This window comes from Mobula hypostoma, chromosome 14 (assembly GCF_963921235.1).
Source record: "Mobula hypostoma chromosome 14, sMobHyp1.1, whole genome shotgun sequence".
NCBI classification, from domain to species: domain Eukaryota; kingdom Metazoa; phylum Chordata; class Chondrichthyes; order Myliobatiformes; family Myliobatidae; genus Mobula; species Mobula hypostoma.
Genome location: NC_086110.1, coordinates 13,808,822 through 13,828,538, shown reverse-complemented (window position 1 = coordinate 13,828,538; position 19,717 = coordinate 13,808,822). Strand labels below are relative to the sequence as shown.

General features: G+C 40.1%; 1 protein-coding gene across 1 annotated transcript in view; it reads left to right on the top strand.

Moving 5' to 3' along the window:
• LOC134356590 (natural cytotoxicity triggering receptor 3 ligand 1-like) overlaps nucleotides 1-19,717 on the top strand; it is a 65,266-nt gene that overhangs the window by 5,930 nt on the left and 39,619 nt on the right. Inside the window, exons 6-7 of the mRNA XM_063067550.1 lie at nucleotides 912-1,208; nucleotides 4,289-4,396. Of these exons, the coding sequence (XP_062923620.1) occupies nucleotides 912-1,208; nucleotides 4,289-4,396 (405 nt within the window). The remainder of the gene's footprint in view (nucleotides 1-911; nucleotides 1,209-4,288; nucleotides 4,397-19,717) is intronic.

Here is a 19,717-nt window from a genome sequence, read left to right as displayed (position 1 = left end):
CACAGAGGAATATTTTCAATTCCATCTAAAGCCCAAAGGCAAACAAAGCCACTTCATTAATGACAATTATGGGATATATGTGTAAAACCCCTACAGTGAGAAACACAGCTTGATCCGTGTGCTGCTCCACAACGCCGATCTCATTGAACCCAGCATAGTTTTGCAGATTCACTGACACTCACTTTGCGTTAATACAAAACTGACCTAGAAGTGCAGAGGCAGGAACGAAAATGGCCAGATTGGATAAGAATTAAAGTCAATCTTTATTTTTGGAGCGTAGAAGGTTGAGAGGGGACTGGATAGAGGTGTTTAAAATTATGAGTGGGATAAATAGAGTTGACGTGGATAGGCTTTTTCCATTGAGAGTGGAGGAGATTCAAACAAGAGGACATGAGTTCAGAGCTAAAGGGAAATAGTTTAGGGGTAACATGAGGGGGAACTTCTTTACTCAGAGAGTGATGGCTGTGTGCAACGAGCTTCCAGCAGGAATGGTTGAGGCAGGTTCGATGTTGTTGTTTAAAGTTAAATTGGACAGCTATATGGACAGGAAAGGAATGGAGGGTTATGGGCTGAGCGCAGGTCGGTGGGACTAGGTGAGAGTAAGAGTGCGGCACGGACTAGAAGGGCCGAGATGGCCTGTTTCCTTGCTGTAATTGTTATATGGTTATATGCTTAATCCTAACACCCACTAAATCTGCTACGTTTATTCCAAACAGGCGTGCGTTCCCCATCTGTCACCGACACACCTGGTTTGTCATGTTTATCCGCCCCCTGAAACAATTAATAAATGACAAATTCAGGCGATTTCAAACTACAGCAATGATAACAATAGAGAGTGGTAGCATGAGACGGAGAACGTATACGATCAGATAATAGCTAAAAAATCTACGTCGCGTTTTATTCCGTTGTAGCTCCCCCAACTCCGCTGAAAATCATTCGTGTTGAAGAAACTTCACCGAAAACCCGGAAGCTCATGTGTAAAACTGCAGCATTTTATCCGAAGAAATTAGACATCTTTTGGCGCAGAAATAATATGGAAATTCTACCCAAAATGGAACCGTCAATAACTGAGACTTCAGAAGGATTGTATGAGGCTTCCAGTACTTTGGAAGATGTGCAGCCTGCTCAGGGTAAAGTGGTTTACACCTGTCTGGTATCTCACGAAACGCTCAAAATTCCTACCAGTTTCAGCTATATTATCGAACAAGGTAAGACTGGAAGCATTTAAAGCAAGCTCCAACTTGAATGAGAATATGCCTAGAAAGCTATATAAACACAAGAAAGAAAATGTGAAATCTATTTCTTTTTTTTAAAAGGGAAAAGTTAACGTGTGTGCGGTTTTTACATTATTTACAGCCTTATACCTGCAAGGAAATGTGGGTGTCAACGACAAAGGTAGAAAGAGGAAAGAGGTCCTACAGAGGGAATTTGAGCATGCTAGGGACTAACTTAAAAAGCAGAACCAAAAAGTGGTAATTTCTGGATTACTACCTGAGCCAAGCGCAAATCGGCACAGGGTTAATAAGATTAGAGAGTTAAATGCTTAGCTCAACATTAGGTGTGGGAATCCTGGGGAACCGGCACCAGTACTGGGGAAGGAGTGAGCTGTTCCTTTGGGACAGGCTCCACCTGAACCGTGATGGAACCTGGATCCTGGTGAATCGCATAACTAGGTTTGTGGATAGGGCTTTTAAACCAAGTAGCATGGGGAAATTGGAGCAGATTGGAGGAATATGGATAAAGTAAAAGAGAAAAGTGTGGATCAAGATAAAGAAAAGCAAAGGTTACAAAAAAGTGAAAGTTAAGGGTGGAATGCAGAAAAGTCAAGTACATAAGAGACAAAGGTCACAAAACTTTAAAGGCACTTTTAAGGACAGTTTGCCTCAATATCCACAGTATCTGTAGCAAGGTCTGTGAACTTGTGGCACAAATCAGTATAAAGGCGTATGATTTAGTGGCCCATACAGAAACTTGGTTTCAGAATGGAGAGGATTGAAAAATAAATATCCAAGGATATCAGGTAATACGGAAGGATAGGCAGGAAGGTAAGGGAGGCGGGGAAGTGCTCTTAAATAAGGATGAGGTCAGGACGATAGTGAGAGATGATATAAGATCTGAGGTTCGGAATGTTGATTCCATCTGAGTAGAGATTAGGAATAGTAAAGGGGAAAATCCATGGTGGGAGTTGTCTTTATGCCACCGAATAATAACATTACAGTGGCACAGGCATTAAACCGAGAAATAACTGAAGCATTAAGTATGGAACAGCAGGTATCGTGGACTTTAACTTGCACATAGATTACGTCAATCAAGTTGGTCGAGGCAGTCTTGAGGAGGACTTCAAAGAATCTATACGTGATAGCTTTCTTCAACAGCATGCTACTGAACCTACAAAGGAAAATGTAATCTTGGATATGGCCCTGCGGAATGAGAGAAGTAAAATGACCAATCTTGTAGTGAGGGATCCTCTTAGAAAGACTGTTTTACTTCTACAAATGGAGGGCACAATATTTCGAACTAAAAACAGTGCCTTATGCCTGATCAAGGGAGAATACAAAACGATGAGGGAAGAGCTGGCTAGGGTAGACTGGGAGCACAGGCTACTTGGTGGGACGTTTGAAGAAGAGTAGAATACTTCAAGGAGTTTGTTCACGATGCTCAATAGCAGTATATTCCAGTTAAAAGCAAGGAGAGTACAGGTGGGGAGAGCCAGCGTCGGATAACTAAGGAAATAAAAAAAGATATCAAACTGAAAGCTCATACGTACAAAGTCACCACGAGTAGTGGGAATCTGGAAGATTGGGAAAACTTAAAAAAAACAACAAAGAATCACTAAGAGAACAATAAGGAAAGGAAGATAGCTTATGAAAATAAAGTAGTTTAAAATGTTAAAACGGATAGTAAAGTTTTTTGTAATTATATAAAGCGGTGTTCTTTGGGTGAAAGGATTTGAAAAATATGTTTTACTTTGATAGATTTTGTGTAAAGAACATAAAGTATGCTTGCACCAAATAAAATCTCAAGCGAGAAATAGAATATGTAATAAGAAGATCAGGAAGGATGTGAATGTTACCTTCTGTACGGTAATATCACCGTGACAATAAAAAAAACAAACAATTTTATGTAAGGTTATTCAAAAGGCTCTGTGAGTTGAGAGTACGATCTAATACGTAGATAAGATTCCGGTAGAGGATATGAATTGACAATTTCCTTCAGCCGGAGGTAGATTCCTTGTCCTGATAAGAGTCAGTACTGAGAGGTTTCCTCATTGAGAAGTTGGTAAATCTTTGTAATTTCTACCTTTCTAATATTGTGCATGTGTATTCATTGGAAATATCCGAGACTCATATATTTATATTTCATACCAGTTGAGAAACGAAGCATCTGAACCGTGCAGGAAAGTGAGACAGGATCGAGCACTAATTTGGAAGTTAGTCACGTTTATAAATAGTCAAATCATATTTATGTTTCAAATATTTATAAATAATATATAAATTCGTCTATTGTTCCGTATTCTGTTATTTTTTTTTAACTATGTGCGCATTTCTACGCCTTTGGCTACCTCCGCACATAAAGCTGGAAATCTCTCTGCCAGTGTATTTGTCTTATTACTTACTCTAAACCTTTTCGTTTTTCTCTCCAATTTTCACCAATTACCTAGACTCTTCTCCTCATATATCTTTCGGATTGTGCTTTTTAATATTCTATTAATGCATCTTGTGATGTTTTATGAAAGTAAAATGTCATTTTCTCTTGTTTTTTCAATGGAATCTATTGAGAAAATTTTCGAGTGACAGTTCAGAAATAGAAACGATGTAAGTTCAAATCTGCGATCAAACTATCTGCAAAGGCATCTTTATAAGAAAAAAATATCTTAACCCAAATAAAAAGTACTCACTGTGAAGAACCAAAACTCAAACGAGAGAATATCTGTAGATGCTGTAACTCCAAGCAACCCACACTAAATGCTGGAGGATCTCAACAGGCCAGGCAGCACCAGTCCTGCCAAAGGTTCTCGACCGAAAAGTTGCCCACTTTTCTTTACAGATGCTGCCTTGCCTGCTGAATTCCTGTAACATTTTTTTGTGTGTTGCGCTGTAAAGAACCATGATGTAAGATGATCTGTTCGCTCCATAAGTCCTATCATTACCTTAAAACTCGTGTCATATTGTGCCTCTTGCAATCTTTATTTGTTCAGGCCTGAATTACCAATTAGAATGTTCTACTTCCTTGTCTCACGGTCTCTATATATTTATGTATGTTTCACAGTTTCTTCTTTTATTACCAGATCTAGACAACATCAATAAGCCCCTGATTCTCGGAGGTGCGTTGGGCGGACTGGCAATTGTAATTCTGATTATAATTTTGATAAGAATCGGAGTAAAGGCAAAACGTGGTAAGAACATGAATGATTTGGCAAGCATTTCCATTTATTACCTCTACAGATTGAAAACAGAAATGTTAATGAGAGAATCAAGATTTCCAAGGCATTATCCGAGTCACATTCGACAATACTTATTATAAATTACAAAATACTTTTACATTCCCATTCAAGTTATCCAATCATTCCCTGTACCTATGTTTCTCAGACGCTTGGGGTTTTCAGTCTGACTTCGTGCGGCGATTTTACACAAGTACCGCCACTCTACTCTTTCAATCAAAATCTATATCCACCACATTCATGAAAGGTCATGCACAACACATTTCATGGCCACAGTGTGCACCATAGTATTTTGAATAGCTGTCAGGAGTTGCACCTTTAGGCAAGAAATTTGATTGCAATCCAACGCACAACTTCAACTTTTATAACACTAATAAAGGCATCCGATAGTCTTGCGAGATCATGGATCTGCGCCTGGAAAGTCTTCACTCTCCAGGGCGCAGGCCTGGGCAAGGTTGTACGGAAGACCGACAGTTGCCCATGCTGCAAGTCTCCCCTCTCCACGACACCGATGCTGTCCAAGGGAAGGCCATTAGGACCCATATAGCTTGGCACCAGTGTCGTCGCAGAGCACTGTGTGATTAAGTGCCTTGCTCAAGGACACAACACACTGACTCGGCTGGGGCTCGAACTGACGACCTTCAGATCGCTAGTCGAACGCCTTAACCACTTAGCCACGTGCCCGAACACTACAGCTATTATTTAAAGTGTTGTACTTTTGATTCCATTAGGTATTCAAAGAACCTCTGAGGAAGCAAGTCCGTGCGGAGAACCGGTAGGTGATACAGCTTTTCTTTTTGCTTCTGAGAGGGATATTTTGATAGAGGAATATTATGATAAGTTACGATCACAGAATGGACATGTCTGTCAGTGTATGAGAACCCAAGACAGCCACTGACCCGCACAACGCTGCTTCAATACTCCGTAGGGCCTGAAGAATACAAAGGTGACAGTTGTCCCTGCGTAAACTGTTAGGGAAAGGAGGAAAAGGGAAATAAATGCGGAAGGAAAAAGATGACGATAGATGAGAAACTCATCCTACTCGTAGAATAGACTGAAAATGGTGCTTGAAAATTAATTTCAATCTTGAAAGATCATAGAGAAGTTCAGCACTAGGGAAAACACATTTCGTACCGTTTCTGAAACAACAAACCTCGCAATATCATTTACTGATCCTGGAATGTTATTATTTCGCATTTAACTTATTTAAGTTTACGCTTTCATACTCATTTTTCTTAATGGAATTGGAACTGCATTAGACTTGCCACTAACAATGTTAACCACCTCTTTGTAACAGACCGGAATAGCGCCAGTTGAACATAACCTTGCCTATGCTACACTAAACCTGAGAGAAAACAAAAAAAAATCACCAGGTTAGACGCCAGGACGAACATGTTGTCTATGCCAAGGTAAAGCCAAGGGATTGGGGGCGGGGAGATACAAAAGAAACATTGTTTTTGGAAAGAATATTAAAATATAAAACTATAGTCTTAAACTATCTAGTTTTAAACTATAAAAACAGAAGGGTCTAATGTTGACTTTATGGTGGTTGGTGGTGGTCATCTCTTTGTCTCGAAGGACAATGGCCCTGATGGCTGTTGATGAATATCATCACAAGCCATGACAGAAGGTATGGCGATCCTAAGATTTCCATTCTTCAGAATCTCCCTCTTGGCCTCACCAGTGTCCTCCAAAGAAAAGCTTATGAAGCAGCACGCTTGGCAACAGTTTGGCTGCAGGAGCTTCCGGACGGATGCTCAATAACTTCCAGCCACATTCGGGGCTGCACTCCGGATTTGCTGCCCAGGTTTACTCCCGTAGCTTTCGACTCCCTCGAGGCTGCCCCCAAAGCAGTGTAGGTACTTACCCATAGCTGGGGATCTCGTAAAATAATACCTTATACAATAATGTAAAACATGGCAAAATGGCAGTGAAGAACAAAGAAACAGCGGTTTCTGTTTTCTCCCTTTCAGTAAAATGGCAGTATTCCGAAAATGAAAATGTTTAAATACATTACAATTGTATCTTAAAATCGATCGCTACGCTTTTTTGCTGGACAATTGACAAAGACTGGATATTGAATTATTTCCACAGACTCGACGTGGCAGTGATGAAAAGTTGACATATGCCGCCCTGCAGGTTCCAAACAAAGAAATATCGGCATTTAAGCACGGCAGCAAACATTCAGTGTACGCAGATGTGAAGCTTTCACAGGAAGCGAGAAGCTCAAAATCGAAATAGGCTTCGGTTCTGTGGACTGTGAACGAATGCATTCCCAACTGATTGTTTCCCTTTATCTTCTGTAGGGAGACTAAATAACGACGGCTGAAATAATACTGAAAGTTAAGAATAAGAGAAGTGGACATTGTGACAAATGGGCGAAATTTCTCTCTGAACCAATCAATAAACATGTTTTCAATTACAAAAGAAGAACAGCAATGTCAGTTTAAAGAGAATGAAAAATCTGCTCTAGTTCATATACGTCAGCTTGCAGAACAATTATATCGTTGGCGATATATCATCACAATTTCGTAATGTCCTTTCGCAATAAGGTCCAGTTCAAGTTAAACTTTTACTGTAGTGAAGCAACCACCTGTGAGCTCAGTAGATAAATCAGGCCGCGGAAATCAGACAGAAATAACACGAAAATGAGCTTGCATTGTGAGTTAGACAAGCATTTAGTAACATAGCTATCTCTACAACGTTTTCTCTACTCTCCCAATTAGATTTTGCTAAAATTCATTCTAAGTAAGGAAAAAAAAACGTTCATTCTTCTGTGGGACAAGACAAGCTTTTGCCGTTGAAATTCCATGTAAATTAAAAAGGGAGATCTTGAACGAACATTGACATAAACCTTGTGTATAGCGGTAGCAATCTAAAATTGATAACTGATGAGTACATCACTAATATATTTTGCAATCGTTTGATTCAATTAGTCACTGAATGCTAGATTTTGAATTATTTTCACAGAGTAAAGCAATTTTGCCGACAAACTGACTTGCGCAGCTCTGCAGCTTCACAGTTCAATGAGCACACCAGCATGCAAACTTCAACACAAACATTCTTTGAACGCAGATATACAGTAAACACATCAAAGAGACTTCGACATTTTTTCTGATTCATTGGAGCCAATTGCCACTGAAAAAAAAAATAGAAGTAGGGAACTGAAGGATAGGATCGGGAATAAGGCAGACTCCACCATTCCGTCTCTCTCTTCTGCGCGACCGGCCATTCAACGTGAGAATGGCTGATATCATCAGTCACAATCTCCTCTTCTGGTCCCCAATCATTTCAAGAAAAAGGAACAACTTCTACTAAATACATCCCAATGATTTTACCTCAACGTTCCTCAGACGGTAAAAAAAACGACATCCAGAGAGTCGTCGCCATTTGGCGAGACAAAGTTTGTGTAATTTCAGGTAGAATCCGCCAATTATATAAAAAAAAACTATTCTCGCTCCGCTTGCAACCACTCCACTACTCCAGCCCACAGTTTGGTTCCACCTATTACCTGACAGCTTCGGTCGCGCACCTCCTTCTTACGGTTATTATATTGAGTATCTTACCTCTACCCTCTAATCCCGAGTTGCGATCGGAGAACGTTGACCATTCTCTTGTCTTCACACACATTGTATTAGCATATTGAATTCGTCGAGCAGCTTCTTATTATTTCAGGCCAAATAATTCAGTCACTCGATTGTAATAGAAGAGGAAAACAGCAAATAAGTGATTGACATCTCGTAAATATTCACTGAATTGTGCTCCAACCCACAGGGAAACCAATAAATCAAAATTAAAATTAAAGTCTGTCCCGAGCCTTGTGGCCTATCAGGCCGGTGCTTATGCCGGTTTCTGTGGCGTGAAGCGACTGGGAGTACGAAACTCCCACCCGGATAGGACGCGGGGACGCCGGTCTATCTTTTGCTGGACGCCCCAGCATTTGCCGGTACTCATTTTCAGCTAGGTGGACTGGAGCATTTGGTGGTGTATTGACCGAGGATCGAACCCACGACCTTCAGATCGTGAACCCAACGCACTAACCACTTGGCCACGTACCACACGGATAAATAGGGGTATTGAAATCAGTTGTAAAGTTTTATGGTAATACAGTGTGTAGCTTATTTACAATAACAGCGAATAAAGTTAGTACCTGCTGAGGCAATATTTAATCGCGTTCGACTGTGAAGATAGAATTTGCCTATCGTGTTGGCTAAGATTTCCGGTAACTCTACGGCATATACAGAAACAGTGATATATTTACAAATTTGTATGCATAAGGCCATGCAGGAAGTAGGACAATGGGTCCACTCTGGCCCTCATTCAAATGTCATTAAAAGTTTCAGGTTTTATGGACATTGTCAAAGAAATGGTTGTAGCTTCATTAAACTTTGTGAATGGAACACAAAGTGGGCTGTTTTGTTTATTCATTGGGTACCTTTTTCTGCATGACCATTTTTTCATTCCAAGGAAAATATAACATCCGTCTCTGTACGAGTAATTTATTCACGTGTCCATATGAAAATGATCTTTTTTCGTAGACAGAGAATGTCGTCTGAAATGATCACAATGTGAAGGTTGTGTACATCAATATTCAATCTTAACACAATTCAAAGCTCTTTGTAGGTTTCAAGTCAATGCTAATACTCAAAATTTTGACAGCGGGAGACAGCCCTCGAGAGCAAGAAGAAAATTACAGAAGGTTGCGGACGCAGTTCAGTTCATTAGGAAACCAGCCTCCTCTCGATGTCGTCTGTATACACTTGCCACCACTGTTCCCATTAAGCTGTGCAAGCATGCAGTCGCGCAGTAACCGAATTCCACCCACGCATATAGCCTTTGCTGTCACGCAGCTGGAAGTTTCCTTTACATAATGTTAATCTACTTTTGCAATTATGCTAATATGATTATGAAATCTATGTTTATGCATATCTGAAACCCATATACTTATGTGCCAATGAATATAATCCGTAATTTTTCTGCATAATAAACGTACGATAACTTTAATGTAAAATACTTTAGACCATCAACGTACTTACATTGTCAGTGTTGCAAGTTACAACACTGGTACAAAGCGGTAGCACATTGTTAATAAACTGCCAGCCCGTGCATAATCCTCATAGAGGCGGTGTAAAAATTTCCTGCTCAGTGCAACGGTTGGTCTACGCTACTGCAAAATTAGAGGGAACGTTGCTTTCAACTCCGTAAGAAAAGCAATCAGGCTAATCAAGGATCTCGGCCCAAAAAAACAACTGTTAATTCCTCTGCACTGATGCTGTCAGACCTGCTATGTTCCTGGAGTATTTTGTGTTTATTACTCTGGATTTCAGCATCTGCAGAATCTCTTCTGTTTATAATTTACTGGACCATTGGCAAAGACATGAATTATACAGTATATGGAACCGTTGAGGTACAGAGGGACCTTAGGGATCACATTGATAGTCTCCTGAAAAGCCGACACATAAGGATATTAGACAAGAGGGCCATTAGACTAGTTGCTCTCTTCACAGTGTTTTGACGATTGATGGGACATTATATTGCATCTGCAACCATTGGCTAGGCCGCACTTGGAGCGTTACTTGTTCTTCTGGTCACCACAAGGTAGAATGCACGCGGTAGAATTAAAAGGATTGCAGTGGAGATACACCGGGACATTGCTTTGAAGGGGAGGCTGTAGTGGCATGAAAGGATTGTACAGAAATGGGCTATTCACTCTGGAATACAGCAGTATGGCTTATAACGTTATGAAAATCGGTAAATCATTGCTACGGACATGGTGATAGTCAATTTTCCAAGCTGGGGGACCTAAAGCGGGAGGATATCCTTCTGAATTGAGAGAAGAAATATTTAAAGGAGAACTCTGCATGTCAGGGTTTTCAGACAGAGTGTAGATGTATAGAACAAGTTTCCAGAGGCAGTGGTACCATGATAGAGGAAGGGAAAATAACGTTTCAAAAATATTTCGTTCCGAATGGTCGAGATGAGCCTCTTCCGTGCTATACACTACGATTCAATTTCTTCTTTCAGCTAAAGATCTGCAACAAAGTTTTCACGCAGGTCAACAGGAAGTTACAAATACCAGAAAATAGAAATGCACGAACGAGCCTAATGATATGATGGAAACCTTTTGTGGGTGAAGTTTGCATGCAGTTCAAAAATCGATTTTCAGACGTTTATTTTTAAGCTCGACGCTCATGTTACAGACAATGGCTCAAAGTTAAAATAAGCGACTTCGAGCTCTTTTCCTCTCAACTAAAAATTTGTCATGATGTTCTGCAAAATCCGTGTTTCAATTATACGGCTTGAGCATTCTGCAAAGAGAATAATGTGAAGCGTCACCACAACATCAAATAAAATACAATTCTAACGTTTTAATCTTTGACTATATCGATTGCGGTGCTCGTTGTACTTCACAGAACTACAGAGAAACTCATAACAATATCAACGTCAAGAGAAACATTTTATTTATACAGCGGTCCAAGCGTGAAGGTGGCATCGATGGAGAGGAATGAACAGTGGCCTTTTCGCACCGAGAACATTTATTAGCCTGTCATGAGCAAATACCTGGAGAAGAATTGAGAATTGTTTTCATTTGAATCAGAAAATAATGAAATCGATTCGGAATTTTGTCAAAGTTCTTCTACATTTCTGAACATACTCTTAAAACAGAAGTGGCCTTCCTATGAAGATAGGTTTTTTATTTGTGTGATAAATTACAACACTGAGGTAGATTCTAGACTGACTTTGCTTTGTAAATGACTATGAAGTGCTGTCAAACTTGTACTGAGATGAGCAGATCCCTGAGTGAAGACAGCATTTGGTTTCGAATCAAAAATGTAAATCTACATGGTAGAAAAATGTGCCCGTCAGGCCAAGACAACATGAAAATTATACTTGAGAGATATAATTAGTCACGACCAGTCAGGGCCCTAAACAGTCTGTCCTGGTGAGGGAAAATTTTTATCTTCAAATCTATTATGGTTGTCTACTCTCTCCGGTGCTTTCGATGCCGCCTCCACTCCGTTGGTGCAACCCAAAATAAATTAAAGGACCGCTTTTGCAAGCACCTCCACTGCATCCAAAAAAAAAAAGCAGAAATTCCGGTGGCCAGTCATTTTACTTCCTTTCTCCATTCTCATCGCGACGCTTTGGTCTTCAGCTTCTTTTTATGACACTATAAAGCCTCTCTTAGGGTGTAGGATCAACGCCTCATTTTCACTCCGGTAGCCTCCAGCCTGATGGCATGAACATTGATTTCTGCTTTCATTAATTTTTCTCTCTCCCTTCCCTCTTCTTCTGTTCTACATTCTGGCCTCCCACTTCTTCTTCTCACTTGCCTATATCCTCCCATTGATGCCCTTCCTCCTTCCCTTTCTTCCATGGTCTACTTTCCTATTCTATCAGATTCCGTCTTCTACAGTACTTTTTTTTTCCATCTATCACCTCCCAGATTCTTACTTCATCGCCTCCTCCCCACTCACCAGGCTTCACCCATGACCTTCTTATTAGTCCTCCATTCACTCCCCCACCTTTGTATTCTAGCATCTTCCCTCTTCCTTTCCAATGCCGATGAAGGGTCTTGGCCCGAAACATCGACTGTTTATTCATTTCTATAGATGTTTCTTCACCTACTAAGCTCCTCTGCAACTTCGTGTGTGTTGTTCTAGATTTCCAGCAACTCTGTAAAATCTCTTCTATTACTGATGTGAAAACTATTTTAAGAGAATTTCTTGAAAATGTTTGACATATGTGTAAAATGAGAACACTGGGAACTAAAGGTAACGTGTTGGATCGGACCGAGAATTGCTTTGATAGCTGGAGATAAGAGAAGGGAAGAAGAAGCCTACAGTAATAAGTCATGTTAGGTTCCCTTTGGTCTTGGACCCACTTTTCAAAGATTTAAATGAAGAAGTACAAGACCATAACCTCATTGCCACTTTGTGTCACTTCTGTGGACCCTGTGTCCGTCTCCCGAGTAAATATAGATGCAAATAATCTATTTAAGATCTCCCCGTTCTCTTTTGGATCCATGCATAGATTATCCTTCTGATCTCCTAGAGGACCATTTCTGTCCCTTGCAAACATTTTGCTCCCAACATTACCTAACATACCGATCCAATTTCATTTCACACATTTCTACCTAACCCACCTCTACCTTCTGGTACATTTTACATTTATCAAGCTCCTATCTGTTGAGAAACTTTCCCTAGACACATTAAATGTTTTCTATCACACCTTGAATTGATGTATTCTCATTTTCGACTAAACAATCCTGGGTGAAAGACCGTAAGCTAGGCATGCCTATGCCCCACGTCTATTCATATTCCTCTATCAGGTCATCCCTCAACCTGTTGTACACATGGAAGAATAACTCCAGCCACTCTCTACAGCTAACAGCTTGTTGTCCTGCAAACGTACTCGTGAGTCCATTCTTCACTGTGTTAAGGACTGCTGGGCGATCAGAAATGCATAGAATAGTCTAAGTGTTTCACTACCGATATCTACAGAATAACAGTACATTCCAGACAGTGCACTCATTGCCCCAACTGTTTTGTCAAGTGTGACAAACACCTTCTTTATCTTTGGTCCACCTCCATCGCCAATTGCAAAAAAACATTGTACGTGAGAACCTCAGTCACTGTGTTCTACTTCAACGCACAGGACAATTTATTGTGTAATTTCTGCTTTAGTTTATCTAACCAAAATGCACCTTTTCTCGATTGTCCAAGTTAAATTATATCTGCACTTGATGGACTACTAACCCAGTTCATTGTCCTGGTTAGTTTTCACTTTCTTCTACATCAGCAATTCCGTTGCCTCTCTGAAGTTATTAGTGATGTTACCAGTATTATCCCCTTAAGTGTTTCAGAACTAGATGACAAACAGTACCGAAACCTGAACCATCCGCTTCAGTACATCAGTAGTTAGGGGCCTTCATTCTTGAACAGCAAATTTAGACTATCACTTTCTGATGTTACACTAAACCAGTTCGATGCTCTCGTGGTCTGTCGGCTTGCTAACCCTGGGCCCCATGTCATCCAGCTTTCTAAATTAGTCTGCCATACGGGGCATTGCAAATCTCAGTGAAGGTATAGTCTACTGGCCTGCCCTCAGCAAATTTCTTCCTCACATCTCAAAAACAACTCAATTAAATTTGTGAGATAAGATTGCCCATGACAAATCCATGCTGACTGTTACCTTTTCAGTCCTCGCCTTTCCAAATTATGAGAGATTGTTTGACTCAGAATCCATCCCATTATCGTTCCCAGCACCGATGTCAGGTTTGACACCTGTAACTCTCGGTTTATCCTTGCAGGACTTTTAAATAAATGCACATTATCCACACTCTAGTGTTCTGGTACCACAATCCTGGTAAAAGACGGTGGTCATATCACTACAATTGTCCTCGCAATTCCTGTCCTACCATCCCACAATGTCGACCAATACACTTGATCAGGCTCATGAAACATACTGTATTCTCACTCAGCAAGTACCCACCCCTCATTCCGCCCATCCTCCGGCCCATCACCACTCCTCCTCTTTTCCCATATAGATTTTTGAAAATCATTGCTATGAATTCCCCTTAATTCCTTCGCTGCAATGATTTTCAGCACAGTTATACAGATGAGAAATAATAATCTGCAGCTCAGACATCGTCTGTGGCTCCACACAAAAATGATCACACTGTTCCTTCAGAGTCGCTATTTCCTCACTTCCTCGTAATATATTTTACAACCTATTTCATGCCATCTTTGAGCTGTCAAGATTGCCCTAAAGTGTACCAGAATATCTCTTATAGTTCTGAAGGGGCGCACTTGCGCCCGTTCCCTGTAGAAGATTCAGAACTCTTTTCTCCTGACCAGTGTCTTAATACGTTCGTCAAACGGGATTCCCTAATAATGTTAGCCTTGTCATTCTTTCTGTGAGTATAGCTCGGGAATATTAGTGTAAGTTACTGGAGGGCGTCGCCTTGAGATAAAAGAGGAAAAATTAAGTGAACTTTACGTGGCAAGTATTTTACACAGAGAATGGTTGTTGACTTGAACGCGCTACCAGAGAATGCTGATGTGATCACAACCGTTAAAGACATTCGAATATTCACATGAACAGGCACAAAATGGCACGAAGTAGACCATATCCAAGCAAGTAGAAATCGATTCAATTTGAATTATCTTTGATTCGGACATCACGGGTTTCTTATTTTTTTATTGCATTTCATCATCAAACATTACCACAAGATGTATTTCAGACACTGTACATATATGTCATATAATCATATTTGTCGCAATCTCCACATAATACTTATCTGAGGTATACACTTATAGAAAGGAGAGGAAAGAAAGAACAATCGAAAGAATAAAACTATGTACAGAGTAGCGAGTGATCTTTTTTTTACAACATATTCATTGACTTGTGAGAATAAAAACAGGCCTATGAGGTGTTATGTAGTTAAAGCATTTTTTCCAGTATGAATAAAATTGTTTCAACTTATGATTAACAGATGCTGTTATCTTCTCCACTTTGTAAATGTGCATTGTAATTTCCATCCACACATTTAAAGTTGGGCTGTCCTGTGGTAACCATTTCCTAGAGATGATCTTTTTACCATCCACCAGCAGTACACTCATTAAATATTTATCACTTTTCAACCATTCTTGAGGTTTAAACCCAAAATATATGGTCTTACTCTCTAAGGTTATTTCACATTTAAAGATGTCTTTTAAGGCAATATGTATCCCAGTCCAAAAGTCTTTGATAACGGGGCATTCCCAGAAAATATGATAATGGCTTGCATTTTGATTTCCACAATCTCTCCAGCAAGCAGGGGGGTTACTGTCATAATGGAATTTCTGAGAGGGTGTAATAAACTATCTTATCAAGTATTTCCACCCGAACTCCCTCCATTTCTGTGAACTGGTATACTTCCATTGATACCTCCATATTATTGTCCAGTCTTCCTCAGATATTATTATCCTCCCTCCTTCTCCCATTTTGTTTTAATGTATGAAGTTGAACGTGTTTTAAGATTTGACAAACCGTTATACACGCTTGAAATTATTCTACTACCGTTGTCTGAGTTATATGCTTTTCTAAATAGCTCTATCAGACATGTACTTGCCTTGGTTACATTTTTAAAAGTCCTATTAACATACTGTCGCATCTGTAAATACCGGTAAAAGTCTTGTTTTTCTAATAAGTGTTTCTCGTTGAACATTTCAAAACTGAACAGTGTTCCTTCTTTCATTATATTGCAAATAGCTGTTATTCCTTTAGCTGTCCAGTCCTTAAATCTAGTATCCAGTTAATTCGGCGTAAAATCCGAGTCATATGCACACCATTTAATATTTGTAATGTCTCTCTCTAGTTTATATTCTTTTATAATAGTTTCTTATATTTTAAGAGTCCATTTCACCCACGGGTTTCAATATTATTTATGTAACTTTGTAGGTTGTTATCAACCAAAATTGCTTGTATGGGGATCGAAAGTATCCTCTCTTCAATGTTTTCCATTCAGCGTCATAGGATAAGTTGAACCAACATATCACGGCTCTCAACTGTGGTGCAAAATAATAATCTCTAAGAGAAAGTAGGCCCCATCCCCCCTTTCCTTTGGCTAATTGCAAAGTTTTGAGACGAACCCTAGGCCGTTTACCTTGCTATATATATATATATATTGATATCATCTTGTTCGATTTTTGTTCATCTCTATTTGTAGCGTTTGAAAGAGATATAGTAGTCTGGGCGGTATATTCATTTTAATGGATTCAATCCTTGAACTGAGACCAGGAAAATGAATTAGGTTCAATCTTGTTATACCTTTCTTATTTTTATATATATAGCCTGATAATTGCATTCTGATGATTTTGCCAAATAACAAATCTCTGAGTGAGAGAATCTGAGAGGACAGGGAAGTTTTTAATTGGGGAAGGGCAAATTATGAGGATGTAAGGCTAGAATCGGTGGGTATGAATAGGGATGATGTTTTTGCAGGTAAAGGCACTATGGACATATGGTCGATGTTTAGAGATCTGTTCCAGAATGCTAGGGATAAATTTGTTCCAGTGAGGACGATAAAAAATAGTAGCGTGAACAATCCATGGGTGACAAGTGAAGTGGAAGATCTAGTCAGGTGGAAGAAGGCAGCATACATGAGGTTTAGGAAGCAAGGATCTGATGGGTCTATTGAGGAATATAGGGTAGAAAAAAAGGAGCTGAGGAGAATAAGAAGGGGGCATGAAAAGGCCTTGGCCAGTAGGGTAAAGGAAAACCCCAAGGCATTCTTCAATTATGTGAAGAACAAAGGATAACAGGAATGAAGGTAGGACCGATTGGAGATAAATGTGGGAAGATGTGCCTGGAGGCTGTGGAAGTGAGAGAGGTCCTCAATGAATACTTCTCTTCCGTATTCACCAATGAGAGGGAACTTGATGACGGTGAGGACAATATGAGTGAGGTTGATGTTTTGGAGCATGTTGATATTAAGGGAGAGGAGGTGTTGGAGTTATTAAAATACATTAGGACGGATAAATCCCCGGGGCCTGACGGAATATTCCCCAGGCCGCTCCACGAGTCGAGGGAAGAGATTGCTGAGCCTCTGGCTAGGATCTTTATGTCCTCGTTGTCTACGGGAATGACACCGGAGGACTGGAGGGAGGCGAATATTGTCCCCTTGTTCAAAAAAGGTAGTAGGGATATTCCGGGTAATTAAAGACCAGTGAGCCTTACACCTGTGCTGGGACAGCTATTGGAAAAATTCTTAGAGCTAGGATCTATGGGCATTTAGAGATTCATTGTCTGATCAGGGACAGTCAGCATGGCTTTGTGAAGGGAAAATCGTGTCTAACAAGCCTGATAGAGTTCTTTGAGGAGATGATCAGGCATATAGATCGGGGTAGTGTAGTGGATGTGATCTATATAGATTTTAGTAAGGCATTTGACAAGGTATTCCACATGGTAGGCATATTCACAAAGTCAGAAGGCATGGGATTCAGGGCAGATTGACCAGGTGGATTCAGAATTGTCTTGCTGCAGAAGTTAGAGTGTCGTGGTGAAGGGAGTACATTCAGATTGGAGGTTGTGACTAGCGCTGTCAAACAAGAATCGGTTCTGCGACCTCTACCTTTCATGATTTTCATTAATGACCTGGATGTGGGGTTTGAAGGGTGGGTTGGCAAGTTTGCAGACAACACAAAGGTTGGCGGTGTTGTAGATAGTTTAGAGGATTGTCGAAGATTACAGAGGAACATTGAAAGGATGCAGAAGTGGGCTGAGATGTGGCAGGTGGAGTTCAAGGCAGAGTACAAAGTAAATGACAGGATACTTGGCAATGTGCAAGAGCAGAGAGATCTTGGGGTAAATGTCCACAGATCTCTGAAAGTTACCTCACAGGTAGATAGGGCAGTAAAGAAAGCTTATGGGGTGTCAGCTTGCACATGTCGAGGGATAGTGTTTAAGAGTCGCGAGGTAATGATGCAGCTCTGTAAAACTCTGGTTAGGCCACACTTGGAGTACTGTGCCCATTTCTGTTCGCCTCACTGTAGGAAGGATGTGGAAACATTGGAACGGATACAGAGGAGATTTACCAGGATGCTGCCTGGTTCAGAGAGTATGCATTTTGATCAGAGATTAAGGGAGCTAGGGCTTTACTCTTTAGAGGGAAGGAAGATGGGAGGAGACATGGTAGAGGTATACAAGATATTGAGAGGAATAGACAGAGTGGACAGCCAGCAACTCTTCTCCAGGGACCACTGCTCAATACAAGAGGACATGGCTTTAAGGTAAGCGGTGGGAAGTTCAAGGGGGATATTCGAGGGCGTGTGTTTTACTCAGAGAGTGATTGGTGCGTGGAATACACTGCCTGAGGCAGTGGTGGAGGCAGATACGCTGGAGAAATTTAAGAGACTATTAGACAGTTATATGGAGGAATTTACGGTGGGGCGTTATATGGGGGGCAGGGTTTTATGGTCGGCCGAAGGGCATGTACTGTGCTGTACTATTTCATGTTTTGTCATAGTGATGCCCAAATATTTGACGGATTCCGTTTGCCATGCCCAAGGATATCTACTTTCAATTTCTCTTGGTGGGTAATAGTTAAATGAAAGTATTTGGGTTTTATCGATGTTGATCCTGATATTTTTCAAAGGATTGCATCAATTTAGATAAACAGTATGTTGATTGCCCTAGGTAGATCAAAATGTCATCCGCGCAACAGGCCAATTTATGTTCTGTTCCTTTAATTCCCTTGCTATCTTCATTTTATCTGACATGTTGAGCTAATATTTCCAGATATAATGCAAAGAGTAGCGGTGACCATGCACAACCCTGTCTCCTGCCCCTTTCTAGGGTAAAACTATTAGATAAATATCCATTGATTTTAATCCTGGCAGTAGGACTGTCATATAGTGTCTGTATAGTTATAATAATTGTATCCTGTTAACCAAATATATTTAAAGCTATGTAAAGAAAATTCCATTTAACCGAATCAAATGCCTTTTCAGCGTCCACGCTTATCACTATTACTTCAATTTCATTCCTTTATATGATCCATAATGTGAAGTGTCTTTCGTATATTGTCTTGTGTTTGGCGTTGTGTAAAACCTGTTGGATCTTTGTGTATCAGTGTGGGTAGAAAATCTTCTAATCGTTTGGCCATGATGGAGGTAAATATTGTATAATCCACATTAAGAACAAATATTGATCTAAATGACCTACATTCCATTTTTTTCTTGCCTTCTTTCGGTATAGCTGAGATTATTACATCCTTCCAGCTGGGGGGCATTTGCGCCTCTCTTTGGGCCCAGTTCAGTGTGGCTAGTGAAACAGGAATTAACTCAGTCCTGAACTCTTTATGCCACTCTGCTGTATATCATCAGGTCCTGTTGACTTGCTTAATGTAAGCCTACTAATTGCAGTTTGAAGTTCAGCTTCAGTTATGTCAGCAGTCATCGTTTTGTTTTGTTCTTTACTTAAAGTGGGTATTTCTAAAGAATCCAGGAAGATGCCAATTTGGGTTATGCTTCCACTGGAACTTTGGGATATAGAGGGAATATATAAGGCTGTCTTAAGAGGGAAAATTATCGCGATATCTTCATATAAGAAAAAAATAAAGAATAAAACATTAGAGGAATTACAAAATAAGCTGAAAGAACTGGAAAAAAAACACAAATTGAGTTTGGCACAGGATACATTGGAGACAACCTTGAAAAATTAGAATGAAATTAATAGTTTGGCTACACAAGAAATTTAAAACATTTCAAAAGCTTCTTGAATTTCAGTTCG